At 45.6% G+C, this 21,014-nt stretch overlaps 1 protein-coding gene across 3 annotated transcripts in view; it reads right to left on the bottom strand.

The window, feature by feature from the left end:
- Tnfrsf19 (TNF receptor superfamily member 19) overlaps positions 1–21,014 on the bottom strand; it is an 83,492-nt gene that overhangs the window by 40,042 nt on the left and 22,436 nt on the right. For all 3 annotated transcript variants that reach the window (XM_057786731.1, XM_057786733.1, XM_057786732.1), the window contains exons 3-4: positions 20,878–20,988; positions 1,136–1,314 (exon numbers count right to left, since the gene is read on the bottom strand). In XM_057786731.1, the coding sequence (XP_057642714.1) occupies positions 1,136–1,314; positions 20,878–20,988 (290 nt within the window). The remainder of the gene's footprint in view (positions 1–1,135; positions 1,315–20,877; positions 20,989–21,014) is intronic.

The following is a 21,014-nucleotide window of genomic DNA, read 5'->3' as shown; positions in this document are numbered from 1 at the left end:
TATTATTGGAGAGCATCTACTCGAAGCCTTTATTCTTATTTTAAAGTGTCTTTTTGGATTATTGAGTTGCAGGAATTCTTCATGTCTAAAGAATATGGGAGACTTCCCTGCAGAGACCCAGAACCCAAGGAGCCAAGAAAGTAGCAATCTAAAACCAAACACACGTGAAAACCAAGAAGGTATGCCATATTTCTTCAAAAGTAAAAAAATTTCATGCCTCAAAGACACCATCCAGAAAGCAAAAAGACAGTCACAGAGCAGGCTGAAATGTTGGTAAGTCCCACGTGTGACAAGAGACGCGTTTACCCAGACACATGTGGACCACCCAGGATGCATGTCAAAGAGTCCCTGGAAGGGTCTCCCCATTCCCACCTTCTGTCTCTTCCACTCTTATCCTATCTTACTCTTTTCTCCTCCTGGGACTCCCTGGGCCTCTCTGCAGAGGCAGAGGGAGGTGGGGTATGGGACTGAACCCTGAGCTTTGCACGCACAGAGCAAGTACGCAATCACTGAGCTCCATCCTTAGCCCTGTCTCTCTTTAAAAAATACTGTGAGATGGCATTTTTCAGACATTTATCTCAAGCGTTTATTTGGGGCGGTGGAGGTGTGGCATGGCATGTATGCCAGAGCACATCTCGCTTGGAGTTAGATTTCCCCTTCTACTAGAAGTGACCTGGGGTTCGAACACTGGTCAGCAGGCTTGCAGGCAAGCATTCTTACCCGTTGAAAGATTCTGCTGACCAGGATTAAACCTTAAAGAAAACAAGCCAGGATGATGCAAGCTCCGCATGGTTGGGAATCTCTGCCACCTTCTCCTCTGACCTATTCCAGGGACTGAGGGAATGCCCATTGCTGCAGCTCACAGGGCTCCTCTTCTGTGAGCTGCTGGGCAATCCCTTCGTCCATTTGTCTAAGTGCCCCTGTTCACTAGTTTGCAGAAACCCTAGGTTTGCAGGGCACACCCCTTTGAAAGTGTGACTGCTCTTCCGCTTTGTCACAAGTGCCAGGAACAGAGGAAGCTCAGAGGCCGCAGATGGGATGGAACAGGAGTTCCAAATGCTGCCCAAACATCTTCATGTTCTTACCCCTGTGACAGAAACATCTCATTAAATAACAAAGAAATGGCCCAACTCACCCGGGCAAGCAGTCCCCGCAGACAGCGTCGCTGGTGTGTGTGCAGTTGGCCCTCTGAAAGCGATTCACTAGCGCACAGTCCACACATGGCTTGCACTTCTGGAAGCCCCAGTCCTCCTTGAACCTGTGCGGCCTGCAGGGCACACATTGTGCATCCTCTCCATAGCCGAAGCCACATTCCTGCAGGGATTAGTAGGGAAAAGACAGCTATTCATACTTCGCAGGCTTGAAAAAGAAAAGGCTGCTGGGATAGAGAAGACCCACCGAGGCCCGCCTTCCCCGGCACAAAGGCGGCCCTGGCTGATAATCTCTCTTGTGGCCTGCCCGAGTGTCCTTAGCCGTCCACTTTGTGCCAGAGGCGGTGAACATGTGCATAAGAAAAGGTCTCCCGGATTCCCACTGGGGCATTAGGGCAGAATCGTGGCCCTTTCTTCTTCCCTAATTAAGCTAGCCACGTGACTGCTCAGAAGCTGATGCCAGTGGGCCACTCAGACACTTGTTCACTGACCAAGGCAGAAAATAAGTGCGCCCCTATCCGTGGTGCAGCTTCAGAAGATAAAGGCCGCTGTGTGAGAGATTTCCTAAGCCTTAAAACGCTGACTGGCTGAACACTTTCTGTCACCAGAAGGCTTGTTATCTATCTGTTCAAAGAGAGCTGAAGTGGTCCTAAGGGGTTACCAGCCAGAGCCCAGACTGCGGCTCAGAGGCAGAGAGCCTGCCTAGTGTCAGGATGCCCTGTTCAAGCCCTCATCCTGCAAAGCAAACCAAACGCCTAAAGGCCTCAAGCGTCAGGTGTACTGCACTGATTGTTGGCTCGTCTCCGGGATGAACGAAATAAATGGCCCTTCGGCGCCCAGATGATTACTTCCACAGGTTCAAGAGCTACCTAAGCTATGGCAATCACATAATATGACTGTCATGCAGCATAAATCCCAGGCTGCAGTTGTGTATTCCAGACTAGTTGTTCACTCATACACGAGGCTGATGTCGCGCCTGGTCTTCAGTAGTCGTGAGAATCCTGAAGAAGGCTCTGATGTTAATGAAGGGACAAACTTGCCAGTGCAAGTGACAGCAAGCAAGCAAAGAGCAAAAGCTTCCTTTCTCCATGCCTTTACGGAGGCTGCCAGCAGAAGGTGTGGCCCAGATTAAAGGTGGGTGCACCCATCTCAAAAGATCTGTATTAAAAGTGGGTCTTCCCATTTAAAAAGATCTAATAAGAAAAAAAAAATCCTTCACAGTTGTACCAAGCCTCTTGGGTTTTTTGTTAATTCCAGATGCAGTCAAGTTGACAACCCAGAATAGCCACCACAAGTCCATCCCCTGTGAACTTGACACACAACCTTATCTCCTTATGGCCTGCACAATTTCCAAATGAAAACAATAACTAGGTCATAATTACACCTATCATGATCTAACTGTGCCATGTACAACCGCAAATGCATCATATATTTCATCAGGTCGTAATTAAACCTAATATGATGTAACTGTTCCTCATAAACCACAAACACATAATAAACTTTAGAATAGGTGGCAATGTCCCTTGAGGGTCATTCTTTTGCCATCTCGAAACTTAAATATGATAACCACTGATATTTTCTTAACTGACATTACATTGCATGATAAAGAAATTGAGGGAAGAACACAAATATCTGTATAAACACATTCCTAGCAAAATATGACAGAAACATTCACAGCAACCATAATCATTAATTCTGCAACTGGTCACGTGGCCTCAGCTGGTGTTTATAACTACTTTTCTCTATTATTCATTCTGTATTTCCCCCACCATCAGCAAGTACCTCAACAAATCTTGGTTCTTTTCCCGGGGGAGTGACCCACCTTCATTCCTGAAGGATCCATGCTCTTGTCATTTTACCTGGATCCCTGAAGGATCTCCTGCACTCCAGACATAATCTTTCTTATCTCTATTGCAGAGAAGCAATCTGATTTGCCCTTGCTAATCTAGATCAACCACCCCTTTTAACACTGTTATTTCTTTCTTAGTCTGTTGGTTTAAGGGCATCAGAAGTCCAAAGTGGCCAGAGGGAGTCTGAGCTTTAAGTTCAATGGAACGTTTGTTGTGTCTACTGGTGGAAGGGTTCCCTATTCTGGAACCCAAACTTCTAGGCCAGCAGAACTTAAGGTTGTGGGAACAGGAAGAAAAAACTTTCCTAGTGGGTTTCTGGGGTGATAGTGAGTGGAACTATTCCCTTTTCCACTCCTAGATTCATTCTTGGAACCACGGACCCTGGCTATGGAAGAAACCATACCATATATTAGACACTGATCCAAAGCATATACCACCTTCTGGAGGACACTGCCCCAGCCCTCCAGGCTGCTGCCACCCTGGGGAATGGTGCCATATCTGGGGTTGTGTTGGTCTCTGTTGTTGGTAGATCTGGAACTCAGCAGCAGCTGTAGCCGGGTCAGCTTTGGTGAGTGGACATCCATGTTATTGAGCCCATGCCTAATCCCCATCTCTGCCACCATGGCCACTTTGTTCATGGGCCCATTGGGCGATGGACAGCAATGAATGAAAGAGACTGATTGTCCACAGAAAGGTCACCTTATCTATTTGCTTACTGAACTCCTCCTCTGCCAAAGTCTCCTTTTGATGAGCATCTACATGGGACATAAGTGTCTTCACACCCTTTGCCCAGTTGGAGAGATCTATCCACATACTTCTTCCCCAGATGTCTTTCTTGCCAATTTTCCAAATATCATGTTTTGCTCCAAGTCAATCCATTGACTATGGCCCATTAATCAGTGAACAATCACACACCTGGCCATTTTTCTTTCCAAAAAAAATGTATGACCACATGTACTGCCCAAAGTCCTGACCACTGTGAAGGTTTCTCTTCGGCAGCGTCTTTCAGGGTCACCCAGAAAGAGGTTGTAAGGCTGCAGCTGTTCACTTCTGGACGGTGCCTGCATACCGCGCAGAACCGTCAGCAGACCGTGCCCCAGTCCTCTCTTCCTCAGTCAACCAATCATAGGGCAAACCCCATGGAGATACAGGGGCATTCTGGAGTGTAGACAGCATTATACTGAGACTGGCATTCAGGCAACTTCTTTGTGTAACTTGCTTGTGCCTTTGAGACCTCTCAGGCCTGACCACACATGTACCACCTCCATTTGATGGCAGGTTGTGTTGCATGTGCTACTTGTTGGCTCAGTGAGTCAGGTTTCATGCTAATTTGGTGGCCCATTGTCAAACGTTTTAACTAAAGCCCAATAGCAGGCCAAGAGCTGTCTCTTAAATAAAGACTAGTTGCTGCAGATGATGGCAGAGCCTTATTCCAAAAGCCCAAAGGTCTCTTCTGTGAATCACCTATAGGGGTCTGCCAAAGGCCCCAAACAGCATCCCTAGCTGCCACTGACCATCAAGTCTGTTGGATCATATGGTCCAAGTGGTAGAGCAGCCTGCACAGCACCTGCTGAACAGCCTTCTCTTGTTCCAGGCCCCACACAAAACCAGCAGCTTTCTGTGTCGCTTGGTATAGGGGCTGTGTCATATGATATATGGGGTATAATAGGAGTAACACACCTAAGTGGAGACTGTGCTATCTCCCACCCAAACAGGCCCACTAAACGTTGCGCTTCTTTCTTGGTCATGGGTGGGGCAATAACTATCCTTGACCTTAGAAGGAATATCTCTGCATGCTCCACATCACTGTACTCCTAAGAATTTCACTGAGGTAGAAGGCCCTTGAATTTTATTGGTTTAGCAGACAATAATTTCCTTAGTCAAAAGTGGAAAAGGCAATATTTCCTCAGGTGGGGGTGGGGGTCATCTGCTGAGGGAGAGAGACTACTTCCTCAGGTGAGATAAACCCTCCAGAATCTGAGCCTCAGTGGGGTCCTCCTACTCACCCCCCCCCACACACACACATCACAGCATCCTGTTCTTTACCAATTAATGCCCTGACTAGCGGCTGACTCCTTCCAAGGCTGAGATTCGCATTTTCACTGTAATTCTGCCAACCCTATAATGAGGGCTCTGGTTTGAGTTTCTGCAGCTTGAGCTCTGTGGCTGCCGGAGGGAAGGTTCTCCTCCAGTCTAAACACATGTTAGGCTGAGACCGCACATCTGGGAGACGGTCAGCTGTATCACTGAGTTCATTGTCGTCCTTCACTGTCTTCTGAGACACTTGAAGCTGGTCAATCATTTCACCAACTTCATTCTTTTCCTTTGCCAGTTTATCCAGAAACACTACGAGCAAGTAATGATCATCACCATTTTTTTCCACACAGTGTTAAAAGTTTTATATATGGACTCACCAAATCCATTGCCTCTCACCATTAGTGAATCAGGACAATCCAACATAGTTGCCTCCTTAAGTTTATAAAATAGTTCCTACCATGGGCTTTCAATACTCTCTGAGCTAATAGAAGAGGCTTCTGGAGCTGTAGGTGTTGGCATATTGGAAAGCTTATTCCGGATATTTAAAAAATTCATCTGTATATATTTCTGTTGTTCTAGAACTACTTCTGGTACCAAAATCTGTATTAGTCAGGGTTCTTGAGAGGAACAGAACTTATAGTGTGTGTATGTGTGTGTGTGTGTGTGTGTGTGTGTGTGAGAGAGAGAGAGAGAGAGAGAGAGAGAGAGAGAGAGAGAGAGAGAGAGAGATTTATTAGAGTAGCTTACAGGCTGTGATCCAACTAGTTCAACAATGGCTGTCTACCAAGAGAAGATCCAAGAATCCAGTAGTTGTTCAGTCCACGAAGTTGGATGTATCTGCTGGTCTTCAGCATACAGTAGAATCCTAAAGAAGTGGGCTCTAATGCCAGTGAAGGAATGGACTTGCCAGCAAGGGCAAGAGCAAGCAGGCAGAGAGTAAAACTTCCTTCTTCCAAGCCCTTTATATAGGCTGCCAGCAGATGCCGTGGCCCAGATTAAAAATGGATCCTCCCACCTCAGAAGATCTGGATTAAAAGTGAGGCTTCCCACTTAAAATGATTTAATAAAGAAAAAAAAAAATCCTGTGCCCAGCTGCTGGGGTTTTAGTTAAGTACCGATGTTGCCGAACTGATAACCAAGAATAGCTGTCACAGTCAGTATGGCAGAGAAGCAGACCTGTGATCCCACAGAGAACATCACCAGCCCACTTGCCACATTGGTTTTCACCGGAGAATTGCTTCCCAAGGGCACCCACTGCCTGGCCACATACGCATGTGCACTCTGACATCTTTGTTGACGTGCTGTGAAAGGGTGAAAATCCGAGGATGTGGTTTATATGGGAAGAATTGGGAGCTGGTGGGCTCAGCATGTCCAGCCTGTCACTATCTGAAACTCACTAGTCCCTGGTAACCCCTTAAGGAAAATTTGCCTCTAACTTTGAAGCCAGAGCATCGCTAGAGTGTCTGTTACAAAAAGAATCATGATGATCCAGGGCTTTTAGATTTTCAGCACATTTGTTAAAAACTGTATCCAAACAGAAGTGTCTTTGCACAGAATCTCAATACAACCAATAAACTCTTAATTATGATGGGGAAAGTCCTAGCAATCCTGGGTGCTTACTCCGAGAGTCTTATAAAGTCTAAAGCCACATCCACTCCCACGGAGGGAAACACTGCCCTAATGACATTGCCTAAGGGGATGGCACTTTAGAGAAGTGTTGACCTTACGCAGGGTGACCCAGCTGGTGTTAGAGCTTAGACTCCAGCCTTCACAGGTCACCTGCAGAGATGCCACCGTGGTAAAAGCTACACCATAGGGTAAAGACGGCACACCGAGAACACAGGACATCAGTGTTAGCGACTATAAACACAGAACCAGCTTAGGAACTGAGATGATCCACCTTTGCAGAGCATGAAAGAGAAGGCCACAGATGCAGGTGGGATGTCCCAGCAGGGATAAGGTAACATCTCTTAAGGCTTCAGCTTCTGATCTGTACCCCCGAAAACTGGAATACAGGGCCCAGCTTGTGAAAAAAATCTCCATTTGTCTATAAAGTGTCACCTTTATTTTTATATAAAACCACTTTCGGGCCAAAAAATTAAACCTGAACCAACACCAAGGATGGATGGCCTGTGCTAGAAGCGAATCATAAAGGACAGGCAAAATCAACCCGGGTCCCTTTGCGATAAGTGTCGCCTCCCAGAACCTGGTGTCCTCTCAGTTACTATGCCTCTTTCAATTTCATTTTTGTTTGTGTTTTTAGACAGAGCTTCACTCTGTAGCGCAAATTGGCTTCTAACTGAGCCCCCTGCCTCAGCTTCCCACAGGGATTACAGTGTGAATCTCTACACCCCTCCATTGCATGCATCCTGCACACGCTTCCGAGGTATTTAGGGAGCAGAAGGGTAGAAAGTCCATCGGCCTCTCTCTTCCCAGATTTGGAGATTGAACCCAGGACCTCTCTAAACTGAGCAAATGCTCATCACTGAGCTACGTCTCCAACCCCATAGTTACTTTTTATTTCGGAAAGCATCTCGCTAGGCACTCCAGGCCGCCTTTGAACTCACTGTTCCCTTGCAGTCATCCATCTCCCCTGGCTCTTACAGTTTCTCTGCCTCCTCTTCCAAGATGACCCCTGAGCCGGGAGGGAAGGGGGACGTTACAGATGTCCCATTTAAGGCTGAGCCCTCCACAACTTCTTATTCTCTGTACGTTGACCAGTGTGGGTCTCTGTGTTAACGTCCATCTGTAGCATGAAGAAACGTATCTGAGGAGAGTTCTAAGCCGCACACTGGTTTGTGGGCAGAGCATTGTTACTAGGAGTTATCTTAACACTATGTCCATTTAGCAGAATGCTAGCAGTAGGTTTTCCCCTGGGGCCTGTAACTTCTCTAGCTTCACGTTCACAGCCCTACTAACAGTGCCAGGGACTTGTTCTATCTCACGGCATAGGCCTTACATCCGATCAAAGAGCGTTTGGTTGCTCCCACAACTTCAGTGCGGCTCTTGCAATGGTGGGCATTTCTCTGTTGCATCTCACAGGCTGAGATGCTCACTTTTCTCCTCTGATCTCATGCCTAGCACCCTGGCAATATGAAAGCTGACCAATGGGTTGAATCCTCCCAGTCAGTAGCAAATGTTCTTGATTCCAGTAAGTGCTGTCTTGAGAAAGAGGGCCTTATGGCCAAGTTCTGGAGGGTGAGCATGAGCAACGGTCATGATCTATGATGTTTAGGGTTCTGTGGGAACCAGCCGGCCTACAACTCCAAATCTCCTGGCACTAGGATTTTTATTTTCTAACACAGGGTTATCTGCTGTCCCTCCTGTTATAGGGACATTTAAACTCATATATGTGTATGTGTATATAATGTATATATTTTAGGAAGCTTATTTAGTAATGTTTCTACGACTTTTTCAAAAGGCCTTTAACATTAGTTTTCCCTCCCCACATTTCCTCCTCTACACCCCCCTCCCAGACCCACCCCATTTCATCCTCTCAATAATCCACTATTTTTCCCCCTTTATATCATGACACTTCATTTTCCTCCCTTGAAAGGTCCATGTCTTCTTCAAGTTTCCTAGCCTCTCTGGGTATTCCAAATGAAACACACATACCTGAAAACTCAAAGTTAACATCTGTATAGGAAAGAAAATATGAGCTGTTTGTCTTTCTGAACCTGGGTTACCTCCTTCAGGATGATTGTTTCATTTATTTATTTATTTATTTATTTATTTATTTATTTATTTATTATTTATACAACATTCCTTCCATGTGTGCTTGCATGCCAGAAGAGGGCACCAGATCTCATTATAGATGGCCGTGAGCCACCATGTGGTTGCTGGGAATTGAACTCAGGACCTCTGGAAGAGCAGTCAGTGCTCTTAACCTCTGAGCCATCTCTCCAGCCCCAGGATGACTGTTTCTAGTGCCATCTGTTAACCTACAAATTTTATTTTTCTTAAAAGTGAATGATATTTCATTGCATAAAAGTATCATATTTTCATTATCTATCACCGGGTGATAGAAATTTAGGCTGCTTCCAATTTCTACTATGAATATAACAGCAGTGAACATAGACGAACAAGTATCTCTGCAGTAGGATGAAGCCTGGGTGTAGTGTAGCTAGATCATGTATTAGATCTATTTCTAGTGTTTTGAGGAACCTCTACCCTGATTTCCATCATAGTTATGCAAGTCTGCACACCCAATAGCAGTGAATAAGTGCTCCCTTCCACCACGCCCAGCAACATCTAGCATTTGTTGTTATTTTGTTGTTGTTTTTATCTACCCGTTCTAACCAGGGTAAGATGAAATCTCAAAGCAGTTTTGATTTGCATTTTCGGAGTGGCTAAGGATGTCAACTGTCTTCATCTCCAGTGTTTCACCTATATGATGTCCTGAAACAAACACAGACAGCGCAAAACGATGCAAAAAACCCCATGCATGATCTAAAGAATGAATTTACAAGTTAGAATTTCTTTCAAGTTAACAGAGACTTGTCTCCTGGCTAGTTGTGGTAATCTGTGATGTTTTGAATTTTTTAGAATTCTACCACCTATAGTTCAGTGCTCGCAAAGGCATCTGTCCCCCTTGAAATCAGAACAATCATAAAGATAGGCATTCAGAAGGAATTTCTTTGGACTGTGAGGGGTCTTTGCAGGAGGCCATTGTTCAGGCTCTGGAGCTTTGTGTGGGGCTTGTGGCTGTGCTGTGGACAGACCCACGCTTTTGCTGAGCACCTCTGCGCTCAGAGCACCAGGAGCTTGCAAAGGCTTTCTCTGCCCACAGAGGGGCCTCCCGCACACCCACAGTCTCTGGGGATCAAAGCGCTGCACACGTGACTCTCGGGGGCGGGTGCCACATTGTTCACATGAGAAGCTTCTCGTCAAAGGCTCCAGCCAGAGGAGAGCATTTCAAAGTCAGGCTTTGATCCTTGCAGCCAGGACTGTCAGAGACCCGTGTACAAGTTAGAACACAACACACAGGGGAGGAGTGGGGAGAGGGAGGCAGAAAGAGGGGAAAGGAAAGGAAAGGAAAGGAAAGGAAAGGAAAGGAAAGGAAAGGAAAGGAAAGGAAAGGAAAGGAAAGGAAAGGAAAGGAAAGGAAAGAGAGAGTGTGTGTGAACTGCAAAGAAGCGGGGCTTCCTTTTTCTTCTCAAGCCAGCATTGAAATAAGAAGCAAAAAGAATGCTTTCTCCTACATTGGCTCCAAAGCTGCATGGACTGGTTGATGTGCCAACTCTGCCACTTGTTGGCCCAGTTATTCTGGGACCCCTGGTCCTCAGTTTTGTCCTCAGTGAGATGGGAAGGTGATTTCTGCTCTACAGAGTTGTTTTGAAGAATAAATGGGAAAACATATAAAAGCAAAATCAAGCACAGTGGGCACCCACTAAACAAATTATACCGGTGGCTGCTGTTATTATTTTGGATTTCCTACAAACAATAAAGCAACTTTTCTGATTAAAGTTTAATAGCATATTTGGATGTTGGGGGCAGGAAGGCTGTGAGCTCAGGCCAGCCTGGGCAGTATAGTGAGATTCTGTCTTGTAAAGAGTTTGCCTATCATGTGTACGACCCTGGGCTCAATCTTCAGGACTGAAAAGGGGGGGGGGGGGGGGAGGACAATAATGCTTCCTTGAGAAAAATGGTTAGGTTACTGAGCCCCGACTGTTTTTTAATTTACCTGAAACATACTACTTTCTCCCTAACCCATTTTATGGTGAAGAAAGAAATTACCCTAAAATGCATTACAAGTTTTCTACATTGAAAAAAAAATCATCATCATTCAGTGGAACTGGGCTTCCCCTGCTGAGGCACCTGCAGTGCTGTTTCATGGTGCTGTCTACACTGGCAGCTGTGCTGGCTCCATGGCCCTGCCCGGCAGTCCACTGTCACTCCTGCCTCCCGCTGAGGTCATTTCCTCCACACTCCACCTCCTCCCACCATGAAGAACCAGGCAAATAATCCAACTGGACACAAAGATCAATAAGAGAGTGGCCATAGTAGCATGTGTCTGTAATTCCAGCACTCAAGAGGTTACAGAAGGGGATGGCCAGGGCTACAGAGTAAGACTTTATCTCAGAAAACCATAACTAAATATCAATAGGAGTTTGGAGGGTCTCATCTTTTTTTTTTTTTAATGGGTTTTCTAACACAGGGAGATCGTTTACACTTTAAAAAAAAATTCTGACTACCTAGAATTTGTACCACACAAGCACCATTTTGACCAATGTGTTTGTGTTATATGGGTCTTGTATCATTTATATCCATTGTATTTTATAGAATATGCTTGTATATGTATGTGTGTGTGCATGCAAATGTGTATGTGCAGGCACGTGCATATTCCATTCTACACTAAATTTAATCATACAAAAAGGAATCCAGGCTGGCTCTGGAACCCCACACTTATATCTCCTTAATGGATACCAACTTACTGTGTTTGAACTTACAGATTCAGGTAACAGCAAGAGCCATTTTCACTGGGTTGTGTTTAGGGCAATGAAAACCTATATCCCTGCCAGCTGTTGTGGCACACACCTTGAATCCTGGCATTCAGGAGGCAGAAGCCAGAGGATCTCTGTGAGCTGGAGGCATCCAAGCCCCCATAGAGAAACCCTGTCTTACAAAAAAGAAAAAAAAAAAGGAAAGAAAGGAAGGAAGGAAGGAAGGAAGGAAGGAAGGAAGGAAGGAAGGAAGGAAGGAAAGCCTACATCCAATATAATTAATAAAATAACATTCAGCCGGGCAGTGGTGGCGCACGCCTTTAATCCCAGCACTCGGGAGGCAGAGGCAGGCAGATCTCTGTGAGTTCGAGGCCAGCCTGGTCTACAAGAGCTAGTTTCAGGACAGGCTCCAAAGCTACAGAGAAACCTTGTCTCGAAAAACCAAAAAAAAAAAAAAAACTTTGAGTGAACTGGAAATTGGAACGAAACCAGCATCCACTGGGGCAGCCTCGCTGAGCAGTCACACGTCCAAAGCACCATAAACACAGAGCGCCACAATTACTCATAATCCAGGCTGGACGTAAACAGCACATAAACATTAAATTACCCCCAATATACATGTCTGCTTTGATGTTTTTATTTCATTCGGTGAAACCAGGTGCTTCAAATGCCTTGAAGTTTTCTCCACTGAGGTCAAGAAACATGGAGCAAGTGGAAACAAGGTGAACAGCTGATGGCGCCACCCAGCCCCCAACCATCACCATCCGGGCAGGCGCATGACCCGCATCTCTGCACACTTGTGCCCCTCCCTAGCTTGGGACTATGTCTTTTCCTTTGTAAATTGAAACCTACTACATACACCATCTTAAACACTTAAACAGTAGGTCCTTCTGTCTCAGTCCCTCAAGTCCCATCCCTGCCACACAGGGACACAGGGTTTGTTCCTGTGTCCAAGCTGGTGCACCGCTCTGCAGCTCTCCCCTGCATCACGCTTGGCATGTCTAGGGAGTGCTCCATGAGCGACAAGGAGCACCAACGGTGGGGATGCAGCAGGATGTGCCTGGTTGGTGCTGTTCCCTCACACAGCACCCACAGGGTGGGCACGGAAGGAATTCACACTTGGCTAGTTGCCTGTACACTGATCAGATCATCGTCCATCGAATGAAAACAACTTCAAATCTTAGTCCCTATAATGCTTAGCTGGAAGGAAATGATTTCTCTAGCTACATTCTGTTCTCCAGCAGGCAGATAAGGGCACAAGCTGTGTTCGGGTTTGGTTTTTGACAAGGTTCCTCTAGGTCAAATGCTTGGCAGGCTCCTCTGAGCTGTGCCCTTGATGGGCCTTGGCTACAAGAGCTAAGCTATCTAAGGGATCTATCAGGTCTGTTTAATTCAAAGTTCTCCACCGTATCTGATCAGGCCTCACACCCCGCACTGCTCCTCGGGTGGTTCCTGTTCATTTTGGACAGTCTTACTAAAAATCCTGTCTGGTCAGTTTAACCAAAATCCGCACGATCATTTTCATCCTTTTCCAGTCTTTGACTTTGCCTTGCTCCTTGCACACTCTGTCTACATTCAGTGCAAAACCCTCTCTCCATGCTGCTCCCACGGTGAAGTCCAATTCTGCTCTGAGGTCCTTCCTTTACTGTGGTGACCCTACACAAAATCTATTTTAGCGCTCCGCTGTCTAGCTCTGAATACTCTTTGACTTTTTCAGGGTGGGAGGGTAGAGAAGAGTATGCAGGGTTAGTGAAGGGGTGAGCCCATCACTTGCCTCGAACTTAGAATTGGATTTCTTTTCTCCCATAAATACCAAGGGTCTAGTTTTTGACTTTAAAATGCCCTACCAACTTTTTTTATTTTGTTTTTTGTTGTTGTTTGTTTTTTTGTTTTTTTTTTTGTTTGTTTGGGTCTTTTTTGTTTGTTTGTTTTTTTCAAGACAGGGTTTCTCTGTGGATTTGGAGCCTGTCCTGGAACTAGCTCTGTAGACCAGGCTGGTCTCGAACTCACAGAGATCCGCCTGCCTCTGCCTCCCGAGTGCTGAGATTAAAGGCGTGCACCACCATCGCCCGGCCTTTATTTTTTTAAATAACGATATGGTGTTGTAAAAGCTTGAAGGAAGTACCTGACGCGTCCTTAGATACCCGAGCCCTATCGCTAAGCTTCTCAAGTGAGAAAATATACACCTAGATAAAATAGCCATGCAGCCAGGAACCCTCGTGTTCTTCTATTCCCTCCGAAACTGTACGGAAAGCAGCCCTAAATACCAGCGCTCCTCAATCCTTGCAGCCACCACAGTAGGGCAGGGAGGTAGATGGGAATGTCTGCTGAACAAACTGTTCAAAGCAGTATTTCCAAAAGATTCCCCTCTGAAAATAAATTCTCAAGAACAAAACCTGTAAAGGCTGCGGCTAGGGCTCCCCAGTCAACCGGGAGTCTTGGGTGATGTGGGTGTGGGAAGGCAGGGCAGCCTGCAAGACTTCCTTTCAGGTTCCGGATCCAGCCCAGCTGCTTCCACCCCAGCTGGCAGCTCTCTCTCTCTGCCCAAGATTCTCAAGCCACACTTGGTGGCTATCCAGTAGCAAGATGACTCAAAGCTGACAGTCCCTAAATCCCTTCTCTTTTTTTTTCTGCCTTTGCAAAGCCAACACTTAACAAAACACAGGCTGGTGCCACCAACAGAGGAAGGCTCAGTTCCCCAGACCACAGGGGGCCTCCTAGACCCTCTGTGTCCAGGAATGGCTCCCTAGGGCCTCTAGGCCTAACAGCACTATTTATTTGCACAGCCAGTAAGTTATTTGCTTTGGTTCTTTGAACTTTAAAAGTTGAAATTTTAAATTCCAAATTTAAATGGGAAAAAATGTTATTCGCGGGGAAAATCAAGGATATGAAAAATGGAAATGTCAAATTAGGTTTATATGGTTCAGAAATCAGCTTTTTTCATTTCCTTTAGGAAAACAACACCAAGGAGCTGTGCAAATCTGTGGTTGGGGGCTTTAAAGAAAATTTCCAAGAGGGGACATGCTGTTCTCTGCGGGGTACACTGGCTCCCCAGTGCACCGAAGACAAGAAGTCACTTAAGAGCAGAGGCGAGTCTTTTTGAAATATGGAATTGAAAATTACATTAATTTTTGGTGACTTTACTCACGGGGACGAGAACCATTTTCAAAAACTAGACATCTTTTTCAAACCCAAAGTTGGCCGCTCGCCCTGTGGGGAAAGTGGGTTGTTTACAAGAATTCCTTTTTTTTTTTTTTTTTTTTTACATTGATGAAAGTCATTCCAATAATTGGTTAGAAAAGCTTACTTTGAAAACCATGCCAGAGGCTTGAAGGCTGCTTCAAGTGGTTCATGCAAAAACTAGTTTCCTGGTTTACTGCTGCGAGGCGGTCATGTTAAAAGCACATTGCTGGCGTTTATTCTCTGGGAGGGGGAGGGGCCAGTGCTGACGAATTCTAGGCAGAAGGGATTAAAAACTCCAGTGTAGTTATTTTGGGCAAACAGAAGTCCCCCTCTTCCCCCATGTCTCAGAGCACTGACAACAAGTGGCGCCCAATCACGCTTACGGCCCCATGTGTCTGGCAGGTACCACCCGAGGGGCCATGTGAACAGTCTTTGGGACTTTGACTCTGTCATGGAAAAAAAAACCATTCTCAACCATATTAGAAACTTTCAAAAGAGAGATCTATAAGGGTGTGCGTGTGTGTGTGTGTGTGTGCGTGTGTGTGTGTGTGTGTGTGTGTGTGCGCGCGCGTGTGCGTGTGTATATAGCTCATCAGGCTTATGTTCCCCAAACAACTCCAAATGGCTCAGTTATCTGTCATTTATTCTTTCCCAAAATATAGTTACAGGGACTTCATTAAGCTATGTGACCAAAGGGAACCAGAAGGAGCAGAGAGACTTAGGCCTTTGAGGAGAGGCGTGAGGGAACCAAACAGAACCCGTGAAATGGGACAGCTCAGCCAGGTGCTGGGGACATCTGGGAGGGGAATAGGGGTTCCCTCTGTGAGGTGGGGGCAAGGGCAAGGACATTTGTGGAGAGGAAAGACGGGAAACAGGTAGCAGGCAAGGTGGCTCCATCTCTGTGTCATACACGGGTGTCAGCGGGGTGTGTGTTGGAGACCTGTTTTAGAATGTGGTCCTCCATCAGAGCTTCCATAAGACATCTTCTGATTTCTCAGTTGTACCTTGCAATTCATAAAGCAATCTCAAAGGGCTTCACTTAAGTGAAAACTGTTCAAATGAGATAAAACTCAATGTCTATTTTCTCAGGAGCGCTAGCTAAACACACGGTAAATGTTCAGCAACCACAGAGGCTAGTTGTTCCCAAGGTGAGTGAGAGATGCACAGACCCAGTAGACAGCAATCCACAAGACAAGAGCAGCATCAGAATGAAAAGGGTCTTAACTCCAGGTAGCTGCAGCACCCTGACCCTGGCACACGGTGACTAGCCACGACAACGGCAAATCGATCAACTTCTGGGTGACTGTTGTCTATCTCTAAGATGGGAACAATCATAGTCCTTACTTAGGATATGTTGGGGAATATTATATTAAGGTGTGTTGCTTCTGTTTATACTGCATTTGTTTAACTGCCTGAAGCTGTGTTCCTGGGCCTGGCTAAATCGCTGGTCCTATTAAGAGCTGAACGGCCAATAGTGAGGCAGGAGAAAGGGTAGGTGGGGCAGGCAGTAGGCAGAGAGAATAAATAGGAAAAATGAGTGGAGAGCAATGACAGAAAGGAGGAGGACACCAGCACCGAGCCACCCAGTCACCAGTCAGCAACGGAGTAAGAGTGAAAGCAGTGGCGATGGCACCAGTCTTTTGAGACCTCAAAGCCATGCCCAGTGACACATCTCCTTCAACAAGGCCATGGCTCCTAATCCTTCCCAAACAATTCTACCAACGGGGGCCCACGCATTTAAACATGAACCCATAGGGCTGTTCTCCTTCAGATTGTCACAACGGAGAAACAGAGTCCACAGGAATCTGAAATACAGAGACTCTCTTTTTGTTGTTGTTTCTTATTTTTTTATTTGATTTTTTTTAAAAAAGTGGGGCTCGAACTCAGAGCCTTGTGTGTCCTAGGCAAGCACTCTCCCACTGAGACACATCTGCAACTCATTTGCTTCTATAACTTTGGGGTTGTAGAATCTACATATCAGTTTTCATTGCGGATGAAACCATTGATGAATGTGTGTACGTTACCAAAGACACATCTCTAAGGGCCAAGCATGCCTATCAATTGGGTAAATACAGAGAGCGCTTGACATCGGTAAAGGGGTGGGAAGCAGAGGTTGCAGAGGGTCCAGATCTGTGTAGAGGAGGATTCAATGAGCAAGGTGGGAGAATGAGAACCTAAGTAGGCTTCTTGAGTGAGAACAAGGCAGGATGGGAAGGGGGTGGTTTTGGACAGTCAGAGGAACCTAGTTCGTTACTTTGAAAGTCGAGAAAAATGGAAGGATCCTATTTACTCATCCACTCATTCAATGAGGCCAAATAATCCTGTATCTCATTCATGGTGACTTCAATAGAGAAACAATAGTCTCAAAAAACGGACTGGTGATCATTTTACAAAGACTTCATGCTTTTCTTGTTTGTTTGTTCTTATCTGTTACTGTTTTTGAAATAGGAATCTGTCACCCAGGCTAGCCTCCAATTCATGATTCTCCTGCCTCAGCCTGAGTAGCTGGGATTACAGACGTAGACCACCACGCTCAACCAAGTCTTCATTTTGTTAGTGCTTTAACACAGTGTTGTGTACATGTTTGAGAGTGGGAAATGAGCATGCGTGTGCAGAGGCAGAAGTTAGTCTAGTAGATCCTCCTCATACACTCAGGAACATACTGCCTGAGACAGGGTCCCATTCTAAACCTTGAGCTCACCGATTTGGTTAGACTAGAAATTAGCTGTCCCTAGGGATCCTCCTGTGCCTACAGCCCTAGTGCTGGTATCACAGGTGCACACCAGATCACCATGCCAGGAATCTCTTTCTTTAATGTAGTATCCAGGGGATCAAAACCAGGCCCGATGCTTGTATTCACTGCACTACGAACTGATTCATCTCCTCATCTCTCAAGATTTCTTTTTGTTTGTTTGTTTTGGTTTTTGGCTTTTGAAGTCAGGGTTTCTCTGTGTAACAGTCCTAGCTGTCCTGGCACTAGCTCTTGTAGATCAGGCTGGCCTCAAACTCACAGAGATCCACCTGCCTCTGCCTCCCGAGGGCTAGGATGAAAGGCGTGTACCACCACTGCCTGGCTTAAGACTTCATTTTTTTAAAGACCAGTTTTGGGCTGAGCTGCATCCATTCTCCCATCATCACAGCCTCTTCCATTATAAATTTCCTGTACTTGAATGATGCATTTCAAACCACTCACTCCACGACAGCGGCTCTATGGCCTGAAGCGTTTACTTACTTCTCTTGGGGTTCAGTCCTGGTGTCATACATTTTATAGGTGTGATCAACTACATACTGACACCCTGTATTCTACCCGCTTATCTCCCCCTTCCCTGATTTATGGCAAAGGCCATCCGTTTTTGCTATCTCCAGACTGTCACATGGTATGCATTTAAAGATCTCCGCATTTTTCATAGCTTGATATCAGTTTTGGTACAGAATAATATTTCATTGACCATCCTTGATATCAGTTTTTGGCAGAATAATATTCCATTGCCCAGATGGTCTGGTCTCTCATTCACCTACCACAGGATAACTGCATTGTGATCCTGAGTAAAGCTGCTTCTGTAGTCTGCCCTGCTTAGGCTTTGTGTGGACACGAGTTCCTTTAACTCTCTGAACAAATATTAAGTATAGTTGTTCCTGTCGGGTATTCTTTACCACGTGAAGTACATTCCTCCCCCGTGCCTGCTTTACTGGGGGTTTTCAAATGGCCATTGATATGACACATGATTCTTCTCCCTTGGTGTGTCGATGGGATGGATTACACCCACTGAATTTCAAATGCTAAGCCAGCCTTGCATGGCAGGAACAAATCCCACACAGTCATGATACAACCCTGCCTGGTGAGAGATCATGACGACAAAGTGGAATGTTCTTGGCATGAACTTGGTGAGCTTTTGTTGGAGATTTTCATGTCCATGGGCATGAGAGCTATTGTCTTCCCTGATTTTGATAGTAGATGCTCTTAGCCTAACACTCACTGCAAGAGTTTGCGCTCTCTGCTTCTGTGTTATAGGAGAGACTGGGCTAAGCTCGTTCTGACTTGGTGTAACCATAACAGAGTGGATCTCCACAGCGGGTAAAGGTCTTCGGAGACCGTTTTCTTGCACGTGTGTTAGTAGATTGTGGTTTTCATGGATTGGGTACATTTTATCTGTGAGATTACAGATGTTAAATCTTTCATGACCATGATCTGCAGTGACACTCTCCTTTACCTGTGATGTTTGTAGTGTGTCTCCTATTTTCTAGATTCTCACTTAGCCTAGTTAGAGGATTATCTTTTTTTAATCTTTCTGAAGAATCATTTTTTTTGTTAATTTTTCCTTTTGATTTCCTGTTTTTATCCATTTCTCTCCCTCCCTCTCCCTCTGTTCTCCCATCCTCATCCTCACCCCTCCCCACCCTCTCTCCTATTGCTTCTGAGACAGGATAACCAGAGTGAGTAGGCGCTGGTCTTTCCATCTCCCCTGTCACTTAGGCTATGGTGATATCCCTCCAGCTTCCCCGAAGGGCGGGTCTTCTCAAGAGTGCTTTGCTCTGGCCTCTTTCAGAAGGCACCCCCACACCTTGTTGAAAGAGAGGAATTCGCTTTAATCCGTATTATGAGCATCTCCTGGATCCCCTGGAGGTGAAACAGACTGAGCCCACACTGCTCTGGGCCCCAGAGCTCTACCTTCTCCTAGTCTCCATCCAAGGCATTGGCAATTTGCCAATGATAGTTCCGGCTTGCTGCCCAGGGGGAGGTTGTGAGGCTCGGAATGCATTACAACTCTTTGTCTCTGCCTGACCTCCAAGGGCTCACTTCTCTCAGAGATCTCAGAGCCGCTGGTCCTTGAGTTTGTTCAGCTGCAGAGGCGCTCCCGGTCAGTTCAGACAGAGACTATGGAATGAGGTTTTTTTTTTTCTTTTTTTCATTTAAAAAACTTCCAGGTGATTGAAACTTCGCCTTCTGGTCTGATCCTCTAGATATTTATTTTATATTCTCAACAGTCAGAGGATGAAGATAAGAGAATAAAAGTTCAGCAGTTGTCTAATCATCGCAGAATCCGTGAAGTTTACTCATCTTTCCATGGTCTTAGGCAAAGGCTCTCAGGGGATGGGAGACACATCTATCTTCCTCCTGGGGGCCTGGGCACTTGACATTGTTTGCTGGTCCTGGACAAGAAGACCTGCTATCTACCCAATAAGGCAGAACCTATATCTGAAATAAACATTGGCACAGCCAAGAGGGACCGAAGCCTTCCTAAGTAAGATGCAGTAATTCGCTGTCAGAGAGCTGGGAGCCATTTCAACCCAGATATAAGGTCAGGACTCTGAGAGCCACCACTTACTCAACACAGCAACCAGAAAGAAAAGCCCCTGCAAGGTTGGAACTTGTGGAATGCATAACTCTTTGCTTCCTGCTGCTTGTAGATCATTGATCAACAATCTATGAACGATAAGACTCAGTTTTCCCCAAGAGCGCTCTGCAGGGGAGAGGACTTTCCCAAACTCACTTTCAATAAACACAAGAATCCATTGTCTCTCTCCTAGCGGAAGGCTTTGATGCTTTACTGAGAGCAAAACATTGCACCAATTCCCCACAGCTAGTAACATCTTCAAAAGATGGAGGAATAAAGCAAATGGATGTTTATCTTTGAAGAGGCCAGGAGCAGAAACTGTGAAATATGAACAGCTGTGAGGAGGGCTTCTTAATGCGTAGGATTTGAAATGCACATGCGAAAGTTCTCCCGGGACTGACGGACATTTACAGTGGTGAGATTATAACGCTTACTTCCTTCGGTACCCTGGCCTGCCTCAGACATCCCTACTGAGAACCTGACTGACTGACTGACCAGCAAGGGTACTGTTCGCTTTAAGAAAAAAGAGGCCCAGAAAATGGTAGTATTTCTATTTTCCTTATTTCACCCTTAGTTATTTGTGTTTTAACTTTTAAGGTTTAGGTAGAATATCAATTCTCTACAATTAATCCCTAAAATATTGTACTAGTGAAATACTAAGTTATACACGTCAATGGTAATTGTCGCATCCTGCTTGTTAGAATCTACTTATTTCAACAGATACAGGGATTAGAAGTATTAACAGGGAATTCTATAATATCTTATAAAAGTAGCAAAGTGAGCCAAGAATTCTGCCTTGTTACCCAAAGTCTAACTAAAGCAACTACAAGAATCTGGTTTAAAGAATGCTTTGTCAAGCGTAAGTGCACGCATGTACCTTGGACAACTCCATGCCTGGCCCACACTGCTTGCACAGGACACAATTTCCAGACCGATCCTTGAATTCTTGCTGCCTGCAGTCTCCGGTTTCACACATCGCTTTACATAGCTGGAAAAGAAAAATGGTTCCCAAAA

The sequence above is a fragment of the Chionomys nivalis genome, chromosome 12 (assembly GCF_950005125.1).
Source record: "Chionomys nivalis chromosome 12, mChiNiv1.1, whole genome shotgun sequence".
NCBI classification, from domain to species: Eukaryota; Metazoa; Chordata; class Mammalia; order Rodentia; family Cricetidae; genus Chionomys; species Chionomys nivalis.
Note: the sequence above shows the minus strand (reverse complement) of the source record. Positions and strands in the feature narration are given on the sequence as shown.